Source organism: Anguilla rostrata, chromosome 4, assembly GCF_018555375.3.
Source record: "Anguilla rostrata isolate EN2019 chromosome 4, ASM1855537v3, whole genome shotgun sequence".
Taxonomy (NCBI): Eukaryota; Metazoa; Chordata; class Actinopteri; order Anguilliformes; family Anguillidae; genus Anguilla; species Anguilla rostrata.
The window spans coordinates 32,338,249-32,353,722 of record NC_057936.1 but is presented as its reverse complement, the minus strand read 5'-3'; the positions used below and the strand labels follow the sequence as shown (position 1 = coordinate 32,353,722).

The window sequence follows — 15,474 nt, the reverse complement described above, 5'->3', positions numbered from 1 at the left end:
ACGGCCACGTGAAAAGCCAACGGTGAGCAGAGCAGCGCACGTGCGGGGAAAAAAAAAAAAAAAAAAAGTTCAATTCTTCATTGAGACGGAGCAGTCCACAGAAGCTCCGAATTTATCGGTGGACAGAGCGCACTTCTCCCCCAACTTGGGACTTCGCACGGGAAACGTTTGCTAATTTGCCGAGACGAAGCGCGCGCTGGCTCTCGCCAGGGCCGGTCGTCCCTCGCGGTGGCCCCGGCTTCCCCCGCTTCTGCTGTCACTTACTGCAGTGTTCGTCCATATTTTTCCTCCTTGTGCCCCAAAAAATTCATTTGAGTTTCTCTCCCTGCCAGCTGAAAGAGAGAGTGCATCATCCCCCTGCTGGACTCACAGACCCTCCGTTCACAAAGGGTTCTTCTGCAACACGTCTTGCTGCGATAATTAGGCCTACCGCAAGAAAAGCACAACTTGGCAAAATAGGCCTTGGAACGCCAAGGACAAAAATGAAGATGCCTTTCAAGGGTCAGTCCTATTTTATACGGTGAAACATTCACTCATTTGAGGCTTTCAGGGGAAAAGGCATATGATGGTAGAAAAGCCACTGTGGTGTCTGAGAAGGGCAAAGCACCAGAGACACTAAGCACCAATAAACTGCCACACACAACGTCTTAGTATATATATTCATATTTTAATATTTAAACCCACTAAAAGTTGTAAATACAACTTTTGAATGAAAGGCACAGTAAAATCAGACATTGCTGATATGATAACTCAACTTAAATATTACAGTACAAAAGCAGACAGTTATGTATGCACATACGAACCCCCCAAACTCAGATTACAGGACCGTAGAGGTTGGCAAACAGGATTAACGAGCAAAGGAATGCATTAATCTGAAATTGTAAAACAAGCACGATGTTTTAGAATTAAATAGTCAAACTGATTTATTGCTTTCCCTCCTATTCAGCTGGGTTGATTTCGCTGGATCTGCAATGGGTTAAAAAAATAGAAGGCAACCTGTACTTGTCATCCCATTCACGTGTGTATTGAGGGGGTGATTGAGGGGGGTTCCTACTGACTTCCAATGGCCTTCGGAATGATTGCAGACCACGTAGTGCACTTCATCAAGTATATCCTAGCGCACTGGTCGTAGTGTAAAAAGAGAGACACGGGATTGCTTTCGCACTTCATTTCCATATGCGTACTATGATCTTCGTCAATGCGTTGGTCCACCATGTAAAACGTGTCAAACACAATGCACTAAATTGTCAAAGAAAACACACCATTACAGCTTTCACCGCAGGTGCCTTCAAGTCATTTATACTTCCTTATTTTAAGTGGAGAAATCGGGTAAATCAAACGGTGGAGATGTTATTATTTTTTTTTGTAGGGTGTGGGTTGCATTCCCTTTTCAAATGGTCATTCTCTGTAACCGCAGGATTGAATGAGAGACGGGCACAACGGGAGTCATTTATCAAATCCAATTAAAGAGTCTGCCAAGACTGCAGCGACAGAATCTCCCCCCCTTTCAATTCCACATATCGGCATCCCCCCAGGGCTCACCTGATACACCCAGCGACTGCGGGGTCGCATTTATCAGGGCTAAGCAGAGGCTCGCTGGTCAGACACAGGAGGTTTCAGCGGGGAACGAGGAGCAAGGAACAAAAAAAAAAAATTAAAAAAAGACTCTCTTTCGCAAACCAGATTCTTCGGCGCGTGCCCGTTTTCTAAAAAAGGACGGGCGCACTCCCGTAACTTTCTCCAATTTACGTAACCTCGTAAATCTCCTGACCTCCTACCTCCTCGAAATTTGCCGAACGCAAAAAAAAAAAAGCAGGGCGGCGGAAGGGCCGGCGGCCATTTTCCAGGATTTGGGATGGTCGCGGCGTTGTGCTGGCGGGTGTTTTTCCACCGCTCGTGTCAGGCTGAATGGGAGGCGGCCGATGTGGAACTGCAGTCCTTCAGGCATATGAGCAGGTGCTCGCTAAGTGGAGCGTGGGCCAACGGTGTCACTACAGAACAACCTCGCTACTTTCGTTTTTTCTTAAAAGAAAAAAATGACTCACGGCTGGCATTAAGTTTAGCCAGGACAACAAAAAGCAGAAAACCTCAGTGCCTAAAAAAGGCTTAAAAAAAAAAAAACGGTTTGAAATTCTCGTGCTGCCATCTAGATAAAGGGTGGTCTTCATGGACATCTACTGCATAGAATGGCCAGAGAACAATTTAGCAGAAAATGACTGATAAAAGATGAGTTATTTTTTTAGCAACGATAAAAGCAGATAATCACCTTTCAGTTCCTTGTGCCACCATCTGGAATCAAAAACATGATGCCCTGCGGACACATTAACGATAGCCAATCAGCATGTGACTGTAACACCTACATGTGGAAGCAGTTATGGGAATTAAGCAGGGTATCTGTTCTGCACATACTCTTCTGCACATGTCAAAATAAGCCTAATGTTGCTTGGCTCTATTACTACTCAGCATAGCTGCACAGTTTGGAAACCTGTGTTTGATAGTGGAAAACCACGAGCGACGCATTCCTTTAAAATCACCTGTCGCCATCTGAAGTTCAGCAAGACTTCTCCGCCCACGCAAAGCTGTGCCATCAAACCTGACTCAGAATAACACACGGCCATTGTGGAAACCTACAAGAGGAAATGAGGGCCAGAGAAGGGAAGGGTGTGAATGTTATTCCTTAAGCAGTGTGCTATGAAAGTGAAATCTCATCACTAGCCCTTTTGGAGAGGCGTGCGCAAGGATTGGGGGAAACTTTACAGCGAGGCTAACAGGGTCCCTGTGGGCTTCCTGTCATGTGGCTCCACGTCTGCTCAGTCCTGCTTGGGACAGTGGATGAGGGGGGATATTGATTATGGGGATGGGGGGGACCGTCCCGGCCCGTTTTTGCCCACGGCAGGGGCAATTTCGTAATCCCTTCTCGCTGGGGGAGGGGCCAGTCTCTCCGGCACCCGGCGGAAACTGAAACAGGACTAACCAGCAAAGCCCCAGCAGGCACCAAGAGTCCGCCATGTGAGCTTATCGTTACAATAAGCTCCAATCCAAGACTCAAAAAAAAGAAATGCTCAATACAATTTTGTGAGAGACCATTAAAAATTAATTAGGGCAAACATAATAGACTCCTAATAAATTCCCCAGCAGACGGAGGGGACCTCCGGCGAGTGAGCTCCTGTAAGAGGGATGTTATTAACAATCAGTCCTCTGTATTAATGGCGCTCGCTTGCCCTCCAGCTCACTGGCTCGTCATCATTAGCACGGCCCCAAGTTCCGGGCGCACGCACGCGTGCCTTGACCTGAAATCCGCCCTCCCCTCTCCGGTACACAGGGGTGGGGACGGGGGGGACGGGGGGAGCACCGGGGTGAGTGCAAACACAACCAGTCCATCACCGCCCTGCTCCCATTGCACAACAAAATAAGACAACCACATTGCAAAAGAAATAAATAATTAAAACAAATACAACAGTCAAAAAAAATAAAAAAAATAAAAAGATCTGTCAGAAACACAGAAACGTGATGTAAACGAAAGAGGCGGGGACTCGTTTTCCCAGGATTCCAGAGTTCGATTTCCGACGTGAAAAAAATAAAGTCTGCTACCGCGCTGAGACGTTGGGGGGGGGGGGGTTGAGACGCGCCGGCCCCCCCGTTCACTACCTGGCGCCGCTCCCCAGCTGCGTAAGGTAGTCGCGCAGTTCCTTGGCCGCCTGGAACCGGCCGTAGCGCTTCTTGGGGTTGGCGCACTCGTCCAGCAGGGCCTCCAGGCGGCCGTCTTTGGCTACGTCGGCGGGGGGGTCGTGCAGGAGCCCGCCCGTGGAGCCGCGCCACGAGGCGTACCTGGACAGCAGGTTCTGGCAGACGGCGTAGTAGTTGTGGTCGACCGTGACGCGCGAGCAGAGGACGTCCTTGGAGAAGGAGAGGCACGCCTCCTTGTCGCACTCCTCGAACTTGCTCTCGTACCAAACGTCGTAGTTCTCCGGCTTGTCTGCGGAGAGAGGGAGAGGGAGGCATTTCCTTCAGGCTGTTTTATTTTTTTTATTTCCCCTTTTTTCTCTGTCAAATTTGGAGCAGCGTCACATCCGCACTGTAGCCATTACCCTCAGATACTCGCCAGTCTCCATTCCAATACTGATCAGACACTGGCCACCAGGGATCATTTTCCACACGCGGGCCACACATTACTACAAGAGAGCTAGTCCCACCCAGATAAGGAAGACAACTTGTAACCTGCCATTTTGGAAGTAACCCCATTCACAGTGGCCAACTTAAACCCACAATACCTCAGGTATTAATAAGCCAGCTGTGTCCCCCCTCCAGACTGCTGGTCATGGTGAGAAAAAAAACAGAGCCCAGGCTTGGAACAGTGACGTCGAAGTTATAGGGTCCAGCCTACACTCAGGGCAAATGCCTTTATGGACTAAGCCATTTTGAGATCTGGATTTAAAAAATGTGTTTTTAACAGAAGCCATTAACAATACAAATACAACATAAACACAGTAAAGTGAAGGTAACAATCTAAATCATGTCTTGTTATTCATGTTTGTTTTCTGTGTGTCCAGAAATAACTGACTGTGCACAATTTTAGCTATACATTTATTTCCACCTGTGTCCTACAGTTAAAATGTCTGTTATCTAAATTATTGATCCTTTAAAAAATGTAACACTTCAACCAATCTTACTTGAGCCTTAATTTATGAGACAAATCAATGACATTTTTTATCTTCCTCTTTAAAGGTCATAGGACATGGCTGGCCTGTTGCATTCGACTAAGCAGACATAAAAGGTATTGTCCCTCAGAGACAGACTGAACATCACGAATAAGAGAACAGTAAAACTTTACTTAGCACAAACACATAAGGGCAGGGTTTTTTTCTGCATTGAAATGTACAGGCCGCTTAAATGTTTTTATTTCTTCAAGCCACCTATTGGAGAAATCATGCAAAAGGAGATAAGATGAGAGGATTAGAAATGGACCGTGCATTTATAGGTACAATTTTGTTGTGAATGATACTGCATTTCAGGTTTTTAAGGTTCTGACTGCTTTAAAGTTCACGTGCAACCTCAGACATGTTAAATTCTTTACAGCAGAACCCACTTAATGGCATAAAAGAATGAAAGGGAAAGTGTACCATTCAGGTGCTCACTATCATTGTGACTTTCCACAGAAATCACGGTTTTGTGTCTTTGACTGTTTATAGGACAACTGTCCGTTTGTTCATGCCATACCTGCCAAATCTTCACATATATTTATAGACCACTATGCGATGTGATTGGACATAACCACAAAATGTTAATACTGTGCCCTAAGATTTGAGTGACAAAAATGAAACAAATTTCAAGACATATTACAATTCCACTATTCCTGTAGAATGACTCTCTTACAATGCGTAAATCCTTCAGCATAGGCTATCCCCCCCGCCCCCCCCAATTCTGGCACTTGCAATATATGTAACCTTTCAATTAATAACTTCAATTGTTCCAGTGCTTCTTTTCTGTCACGTTTTTTATAGCCTACATCTAAATGCATTGTGGTGGTCTCTTGATGACCTTTACATTCTAAATGCAACTAAATATAGTGAAATGACACATCAAGTCAAAAGTGGCAGTACAAAAGTGAATATTTAATCTAATTAATGTATGGAATTAAATGGCAGTGAGCATAACTGTGATGTCCGGAACTGCTCTTTATATGCGCTGTTAAATGAAATGGACGGTCTGTCCATTTTTCCACCCACATGCTTATCGATTTCTCAGACGCCCGCCAGGCACGAGTGTGTGATATGGCTTTTAGGGACTCGCACGTAGGGAAGAGGAAATATTTTCAATTACGAGCCACCCTTTGGAAAAGCCTGTACAGGGGGATCAATAGACTAAAAAAATACGCAGAAAATACAATCACTGCTTTGGCAATTTAACACACTCATCCCCCTGCATCCAAACAGTTCAATCAAAATTTTACCAGTCCTCTCCTGGCAGTGCACCTCAACAGCCACTTCTAACTCAATCAATACCTCTGATGAAGACGGATCTCCATGCGTTTGGGCGGGAGGGAAAAAAACCGGGTGGCGCAAATGCATGCAATTAATGTTCAACGGCAGCGAACTACATACGTCAAAGAGAATGACATTTCGCAACACCAGCTGCACATTCAGTGAGTCACCTTCCTTTACCATTTATAAAGAGAGAAAATGGCAAGGAAACCGCAGGAGGCTAGCACAAGCCTACCAGTCATTTTCAAGGACAATTGTTTCAATTTATATAAGGCTTCTATAAGGCTTAGATTTCTAAATATGAGGATAAATCTAAAGATATTTTGACTACTGGATTAAAAAACGTGACTTGCACTGCAAAATCGGCAAGGTCAACCTGCTGGTATACCCCTCCCCCCTCCCATACTTTTCTCAAGCGGTACCTTAACATCTAGAATGATAACTATAAAGATATAAGCAATACATTCACCTCAAGCAAACAGAATACAAACATTCACACTACACTAACTATAAACACAGTCAAAACAATAACTAGGCTATAAAGCACCTTCAGCCAATGAAAAGTGAGTTCTAAAGAGAAAAAAATACTTGTGCCGCATCTTTCAGTGACAGTTTTATTCCATGACAAACATCCTGTCCCACATACATTACTCAACATGACATCTAGTTTGAATGTGAGACCTACTGAGGAAGTTCACAAGAATTTGGCCTTGTTTGACAACGGTGATCCTCATTATCAAATTGCCACAAAAAAGGCCGTCATCTGGGCAGGCATTGGGAGACACCTGGGTATAAGTAGTAGCCTAAGTACATCCATCATACCAGCTACCCTTCCCTTCAACCCTAGCTAGCTAACCCAACCCCCCAATACAAGATTAGTGAATAGTCATCGACCATCTTTCAAAAATGATGCTTCACAGAATGACAGTGCAACATTGTGGAACGACATTATTACAGCGTGTATGCTTCTGAAACTTTGTATCGTTACAGTCGTCAATATTGTTTATAGCGCTAAGTATGAAGGTACCTTAACACTCACGAGCTAACTACTAGCACTAAGGGGTAAATGTCTCCACACCACTTTGTTCCTTCACTTTAACTGGTGTGTGTGTGCAAAAGACGACAAGCTCGAGCAGTCCCAGCAGTATAAGAAGCTTCAATGGCTCTGATGCTGTCAGAGGAAACTTCTCCATGAGTTGCCAAATTCCTAAGAGTGATGCCTTTTCAGCATCAGTGAAATAGGCAACACCCCTAAATGAAAATCTCCGTTGCATTTGGTAGTCTGAAACATGCAAATAGTGAGAGAGCTGTCAGAAGTGGCAATTCCCTCAGAGCCGGGCCATAGATGCAGGGTTCCCCGCTGATCTATTTAGTCTTGGTGGCGCATCAGGACTGAATTCTCATGCCACGGAGGCTAGAGGTCAGGAAAAACATATCTGATAATAACAAATGCTCAAATCTGATTTAGTCATCAAAAGAAAATTCAAGGGCAACTTCTCCCGGGTAAGAAAACAGCATGCGACTAACGCTACAGAGAATGAGAAGCAAGCGTTAGCTACCACGGTAAATCGCTCGCTCGTTTAAATGCCAGTTTGTAATTCTCGTGTACGCCGAGAGTTCCACCAATGGAGACAATAAAGTCAACAGAGACCATTTTATAAAATCATAGTTTTGTGTATAAATTATTCTGGGGTTCTGCAGTATTGCAAAAACTTGTATTCATTTTTTTTTTTACTTGAAAATGCTAAGCATTTAAGAAATGTGTTGTTTTAACAACACAGGCATGTAGTGAGTCATGACTAAATGTTGCAGGAAACACCTGCGGGACACACTAAAAAGACATGCTGTGGTTAAAACACGGAGTAATTCAGTCACCAAACAGCCTCGGTTTAAGAGACGCTACAGAAAAACCCACATTTCCCTGTAACCCATTACCCAGCATTTTATTCAAGTACGCAGTACTGACACAGAGCCAAAGTGAGCTGGCTCCAAAAGCAGTAGCTAATTACAACACGAAGAAATGTAAAAAATTAGACTACATGTGAGTGGTAATCTGAATACCTAGCACAGCATGTTCCATGTAAAAGAAATGGCGAACCAATAAAACCAAAACTGTTTGTAATACCAGGGTGAGCAGGACCCCACTGATAATGCTATGGCCGTTACGATATTTACAACGCAGCTTACTCTTATTTTGTGATAACAGGAAATACTGTACCATGTATCCATGCAAAGACTGGAAAACATGGATGTTCTGGTTTCTCCCTAAAAAGCATCAGTTTCTTGATAGAAACAGGCAAACAACTAAAATAATGAAATCATCATTAAAACTAATTTTAACGGTTGAAACTGCAGGTGCTTCATAGGTAATACCTAGTCACAAATTTTGGTTGTGGGAGCTCTGAACCCAGTGCAGTCTACCACCAATTATCCCTCTTTTAGCAGGCAGCCCCTCTGAAAAGACCACAGGAACAAGCAACAGAAGACCAAAATGCCATACATGTACGCTATTCAAATACAAGACAAAATGAATTACCCTAAAAAAATTATCCTTTAGAATTTACATCTACAAATTTGTTAACAGGTTAGCTGAACCGTAAAGTGGAGGAATTAGCCAATAAGTCAAACCAAACTTGAAGACACATGAAAGATGACAATTTGAAACAAAAAGAAAATAGAAAACATACACTCCCAAGCAAATGCAGGCTCACTATTTACAAATTAAATCTATGCAACTTAACTTAAAACATATGTATATATTTTTTTAAAACATCCAGTGGAAATGATCAGAAATAGAGAGACCAGTAAGCCAGACTTCTACAGAATTCTGCTTCCAACTTCCAACAGCGTGAAAAAAACAAAAGAAAATGAGGATGAATGCTATGGAACAAACATATAATCATGGAACCACCACAGGAAAAGTAAGCCCCTATTCAAAACTCAAACTTCAACTCTAAAACTATAAGTCCTCTCAGCAATCATAATTACTTCACCCAGTAGGGACGGAAGATGAGGAGGCCGACTGGGTGATGCTGAGCTGAATCACTGAAAGGTGGGGACAGGTTCATTTGTGGTAAGGAATGGGTGCATCCAAGAACTGACTAAATATTAGTAACCTTGGCAACCCTAAGTTTTCAACAGCACATCAAATAACCCAAGTATTATGGAAAGATTTGTTGCTTTAGCCTCACATAAAGAACACACAAATCATTTATTGAATTCTCCACAGAAAAATGGCACATTTACTCTTGCTTTCAATAAAGACTTATGTTTGAAATGATAGTTAAGTCCACCAAATACTTAAATCCCCGTTCTCAGCCAAGGAATAGCGCTACTATCCAAAAAGGAAAATAATAATACCACCTGGATCTACGCTCTCTGGCTTCCGGAAAAAAATAAAATCTCAACAACCATCACCTACATGGAAATCAGGACTTTACAGATTGGGCATTGCGTTAATCTTTAAATAAAAAAGAGCCAATAATGGCTCTGTGGTATGGTGTCGTCATTGATGGGCCATGACCTGCCGAATAGCTTTGTGTTCTGGTGTTCCTTTAGAGAGGTAATGCAACATTCAGAGCGGAGACACCACAATGACCCAAATCTGTGTAAACGAAAAAGGGCCTGTAAGGTGTATCTTCTATTTGCCCAAAGAATTCTGCTGGATGTTCACGGAGGAAAGAGAGAAACAGGCAATGGCCTGATAATCAGATCAAACAGTACAGGCCATTTTTTAACAATGGGACGTTGTGTACGCCAGGGCTGCCCAACCTTGATCCCAGACATCTGTCCTGTAGGTTTCCACTCAAACCCTAACGAAGCACAGCTCATGCAGCAGCTACAGACCTCACTGACCTGCTAATTAATAGAATCAGGTGTGCCAAACCAGGGATGAGATGAAAACCTACAGGCTGGTAGATCTGCAGGAACAGGGTTGGACAGCCCTAGCATACACAACAAACAAATAACCTGTATCAAAACAATGTTCCTCACTTCCATATACTGCATTCTATAAACGAGGTATCCAACACAGAATTCAGAAAAAATATTAACGGAACCTTCTCCAGCGCAATGCCGGATACTGTGTCAAAAATACGTTCAATTCACTTTACCTTTGTTCCAGACTGGCTGAGAATCTCCATTCTGTGGTGCAGGTTATCTAATTAAGACACATAAAATATGAAACCTCATGCTACAACCTTACTGCTGCATGAAAATCAGACTAACCAGTAATCTGGGCCGTTACAGGGGATGATTGATTTTCCCCTTTTCCCACGCCTTCGTTGAGCTGCTTATCCATAACTGGTCTTTAGGTGAAAAATGAGCGATCGGGATCACATTTCTCATCGCGCGCTGATTTCGGTGTCAAACTGCACTTGGGTCACACTGATAAAATATCTGGATCAGAAGAACACTTCGCTGGCATAACGGCCCGGATGCTTTAAAAACACAGGGTCTGCTCGGCCTCCTCCATCCGTATCCATTACATTCCACATTCCGTTCCTCATTCGTTTATCAGCCCGGCTCATTTCCACATCACACGCACAGCACGTTTTCCATTTACAAACCGCCTCCTTTTGCGTCCGAAGTAATAAAATCCGTCAGACATGGCTGCAAATGGTCTTAATAAATTTGTGCAATGCCCATGAAAAAGTGCAAATAGCCTCGTGTTTGACTGAAAAGCCAGGGTGGGCCCGGTGGCACTTTGTGACAGTGCTCCCCTTATGGGAATCGCATAAAGCGTGATCTGGCTTATGCATATCAGTGCCTGTGTGTGTGTGTGTGTGTGTGTGTGTGAGAGAGAGAGAGAGAGAGAGAGAGAGAGATATTACTGGTCTGGAGACACTGTTCACAGCAAGCATAAAATATCACAGTTCCAAATGTTATCATCTACTGGGAACACACTGAAAAGATATGCAAAACACTGAGAAACAAGATCGACATGGGGAATGTCACTGTCCTGTCACTTGTGACAGATGACAATGTCACTTTGACATGGAAAGCGACACCGCACTACAGAAACCCATATGATGCCCCATGAAGAATGGAAGAATTGCAAATGCATGTTTGTGAAGGTCCGTGTCAGGTGTCAAGCAGTGCTTATGTAGGCGTAATGCAGATGTTATGCATTCCCCTTCAAAGTTAACTCGGTTTAGACTTTTCTTTCTGTAGTGAGCCAGCTCAAATAACAACACTGCTCAATGCAGCTCCCTTCTGGTACAGGAACAGGCATCCCAGGGGACAGGAAGTGACCTACGAGTCACTCGCTCAAGTGACTTCTGCATACAGTATGCAACCACACACACAGACAGACACACACACACACGCACGTACGCACGCACACTCACACACGGGCGCACACACGCACGCGAGCACACACATAAACGCATACACAGACAACAAAGACAGACTCACATCAGCAGTCTGCAGAAACAGACCTTGTACTTTGTCCAATTCTGACGGAAGGCCTGTCCTTTTATCTCTTGCACAGCTCTGCAACACTGTGACAGGCATCACTGGCAACACTACTTCTGGCTGCCATTTCAGTCACATTTTAGAAATGCTAACTCCCCTCCCCCGTTACTTGTCAGGTGAGGTTCTGTGCGTTTCCATATTTGGGGCTGCTCCTAAAAATACTAATGATGAACTACATATTTATGTAACAGTTATATCCGATGACCAACTGCAAAAAGGGACTTGAGTTAGCACGCCAAGCCAAAATGTTCACTTTTGTGACCGTAGTTATCTGTCACTCATTAACCGGTGATTCAGTCTGACAGCACATTAGTTAGTGATATACTTTAGAAAAAATCAATTTTTATTATTAATAAATCTGCTCGAATGACTGCTTCTGCATCAAAGTCAAATCTGAAAAGCACAAGTGGCAATAAAAGCTTCATCCTGGAGCAACAAAATCTTAATGTGCCAAGAATATGGCAAAATGATAATGGTAATTTATTTTAATTGCTCATCCTCCAAACTATGGTGGGCATAAAAAATAATGTAAAAGTTACGGGCGCAAGGTTGTGGAAAGAGGAAGAAAAAAAAAACACTTACTTTGTTTTATTAATCTTTTATCAGCCACAACAATGTTCTCTGCGTCCACAACGATGACCTTCCCGTCCCTAGGCCCGACAGCGAAGTTGTCGAAGCTGACGTCCAGGAGGTAAAGGGCGAAGTCGAAGTCGTTGTTGGTGAGCTGCTCGGCGATGTCCATCAGCTGCTTGGCCAGGTCCACGCGCTTCCCCCAGGGGGCGTTGTAGAAGCTCCAGAGCTCCTCGCCCACGTAGTTCACCGCCACCATCCGCCCGCACGCTCCCAGGTACTTGGCAAAGGGCCAGCCCTCGTCTGACGGAAAGCTCTGCGAAGAGATGGGGGGACCGCCTTTATAGACCACATCGAAACACTTCCCACTGTGGCTCCAGTTCATTTCTATTCCACTCTCCACAAAAATACAGCTACCTGTCGACTACACGCACTACTGCAATTCAAAGAACTCTGAATGTCCTATGATTTTTCCTGTACAGAAAATTTCAAGATACTACTTTAAAAAACTAGTTAGACTACCATTCTTGATATCAAGTATTCTGATATTAACTATATTATGTGTCAATGTAGGAAGGCCAGAAGGGAGCAAAGGCTGAACAATGGACCAGATGAGCATGACCCACGCCAAGTTACCAAGTTAGCCTGTTTATGAGCCAGGAAATACCCTGAACACACCCTTCATTAATGCGACTCCTTGCTTTAGTAACGGGCTCTGTAAAGCCAAGGCACTTACTGTATAGATAAACCATAACACAACAAAAAAACAAGCGCAATCAAAAGCATATACAGCTACCTGGCTGAGAATATCAAACTGCCTCCAATTATTTCATTTGCAGGTCACGGTTTCCCTTGTTGATAATCATGGAATGATAAATCCTTAATTTCATTTTGGCCCGGAGATAAAGTTGAGGGTTATCAAGAAAACTTTCTTCAGTTTTGCTCGCCTGAGCTCAGCAGTGACCCCAGCACTTCAGCAAGCACAAAAACCTTGCATTACATGTGAAAGATGTCAACAAATCTTAATTCAGTTCCACTTCACAGCCGTGGAAATCCAATACCCATTTCAATTGCAGAGAGGGGGGAATTAAATATTAAATATTCATTGGACATTGGTATTAAAATTTTAATGTGCCTCAAATTATATTAAAAAAATAATAAAAAATAAAAAACATAGATCCTGGAAAAAAAAAAAAAATGGTACGGCGCAATCTTCCCTCCTCAATCAACTGTACCAGCTGGTGCCCGGCCACACGCACGTCCTGTGGGCTCGACGGAGCGCGCGCCAGAGTGATTACACAGCCGGCTCTCCTGTCGACAGGGCCTTCCTTCAGTGCCGGATATTAAGAGTCATTCTCCATGCTGTCTGGAGAAGCTGAAACGCGAAACGGACCCCGAGTGCAATGTTCAAGATGGCCGCCGTTGTTCGTCGGGGGCCGGCCATAAAGGTCGGGAGCATGAAGCCTGCAGCGACGGCCAAGATTTGACTGCCTTAAACTGCAGACGCTCGGAATTCCCATTAGCACCTCACCCCTTAAGCCCCAATTAAAATACGACTATTAAACCATTACATGCAAAAAGACTGTATCGATACCGATACATTTTTTTTTTTTATATTACTTTGACGGGCAAGATTGGTAGCACTTTGGAATGAGCCCAAATATTTCAGCCTCGTGTAGGCTATTAACTAGGCTACATCATACATAATAAAAAATAAAAATAAACTTATACATCATTTACAAATTTAATAAATCTGGTTTATTACGCAAGAACCAATGTTTTATTTAATAGTTAATAAATACTACAAAAATATCTTTACAGTACTATGAAACTGCTTTTGTTACCACTCCATGGTGCCGATCTGCAATCCTTAACAAGTATGAATAAGGTGAAGAAGAACAGGTTATACCAGTCTTACCATTCAGAATAAGTGCATGAAATGCTGAATTACCTGAATGAATGAATTAGTGCATGTAAAATAATGTAAATCGACATAAAAAAACTGTTGCAAAATCAAAAAAAACTGTCCACCATAAAAAAAACACCCGCCTGACAGACCAGAAACGTTGTTCTGGAGACAGGATGTGTCAATAACCACTGCCGGCAGAAGACTTCAGAGTCTACACTGCAAGATGCAAACCGCTAGTTAGTTTCAAAAACAGAACACAGTTTGCTGACAAGTACTTAAAAGAGCCTGCAGGGTTCTGGAAAAAAGGTTTTGTGGACAGATGAGACCAAGATTCACTTGTATCACAGTGATGGCAAGAGCAACGTGTAGAGGCCAAAAGGAACTGCCTAAGATCTAAAGCACCCCCCCCCCCCCCAGCTGTGTGAATCATGGTGGCTGGGGTGGTACCTTTTGGGCATGTATGGCTGCTGCAGGTACTGGCTCACTTGTCCTCATTAATGATGCAACTGCTCATAGCAGCAGAATGACAAGGACAGTTGTTTGGGGGTTAGAATTCTCAGTTGTTCCTTGGCCTACCAGGCCCTTAGTGATTACTGAGCTCACCAAAGCTCGCTTTCTTCTTAATGATGTTCCAAACAGTTGATTGGTCTAAGGTTTGGCCTATCTCTCTGACTGTTTTTTTAATTATTTTTATTTCTCTGCCGTAAAATGGCTTCATTGACTTTCATTGGCACAACTCTGGTCCTTACGCTGACAAACGGCAATAATAGACTCAATCAAAAGGCAATCAAAAAGCCAAGAATCAAGATTAGATACTGAAAGCTCTCTTATACTTGCACTAAAGAAGAAACTGAACACACCTGACTAAATAGAAACACCTGTGAAGCCACTTGTCCCAAACATTATTGCGCCCTGAAATAATGTATAAATGCTGTTATGTATAAAATATGCTGTTTTTTCTACATTGTGAAACCAAAATGTATTAAAATACCCTTTATTAAAAGCTGAGAATCTGCACTTTAACCACATATGAATGGTCTGATTACAAATCTGCAGCGTTTCCTACAAAATTTATTTGTGGCTGTCTACTCCATGTATGTGTTGTTTGTACTGTTTATTAAATTATATTGTATTGTAACTATTAAGATGTTATTCAATTTTGCTGCGCAGACAGAGTTCACATTTCGTGTTCAGGCACTTTATTACTTTTTTTTACTGTGGCCATGTCTCCATATGAAAATGAAATTGGTACCGCACTTTTCATGTCAAGTTGTACCGGCGACACAGAAAATGAACAGAATGCAAAAGAAACCCAAAAGAAAACAATTTTTGCAGTAATGGTCTCAGTTACACACATGTCTATGTTATCAGAATGATTTGGAGGATAATATAATCACATGCAGATTCTAAACATAAGTTGAGGGCTTTATCATTGGTGCCTAATATCCAAAATGCCCTCATTTCAAACACAATGATTTTCATCAATTTCAATTAAAGTAAGTTGGCCTAACTGTTAACCATAAATGCTACTATAACAGT

General features: G+C 43.0%; 1 protein-coding gene across 2 annotated transcripts in view; it reads right to left on the bottom strand.

Annotated features, from left to right (window-relative positions):
* Positions 1-647: 647 nt before the first annotated feature.
* Positions 648-15,474, bottom strand: part of dipk2ab (divergent protein kinase domain 2Ab) — a 29,917-nt gene continuing 15,090 nt past the window's right edge. For both annotated transcript variants that reach the window (XM_064332295.1, XM_064332296.1), the window contains exons 3-4: positions 12,039-12,342; positions 648-3,976 (exon numbers count right to left, since the gene is read on the bottom strand). In XM_064332295.1, coding sequence (XP_064188365.1) covers positions 3,645-3,976; positions 12,039-12,342 — 636 coding nt within the window. In that variant the 3' untranslated portion in view covers positions 648-3,644. The remainder of the gene's footprint in view (positions 3,977-12,038; positions 12,343-15,474) is intronic.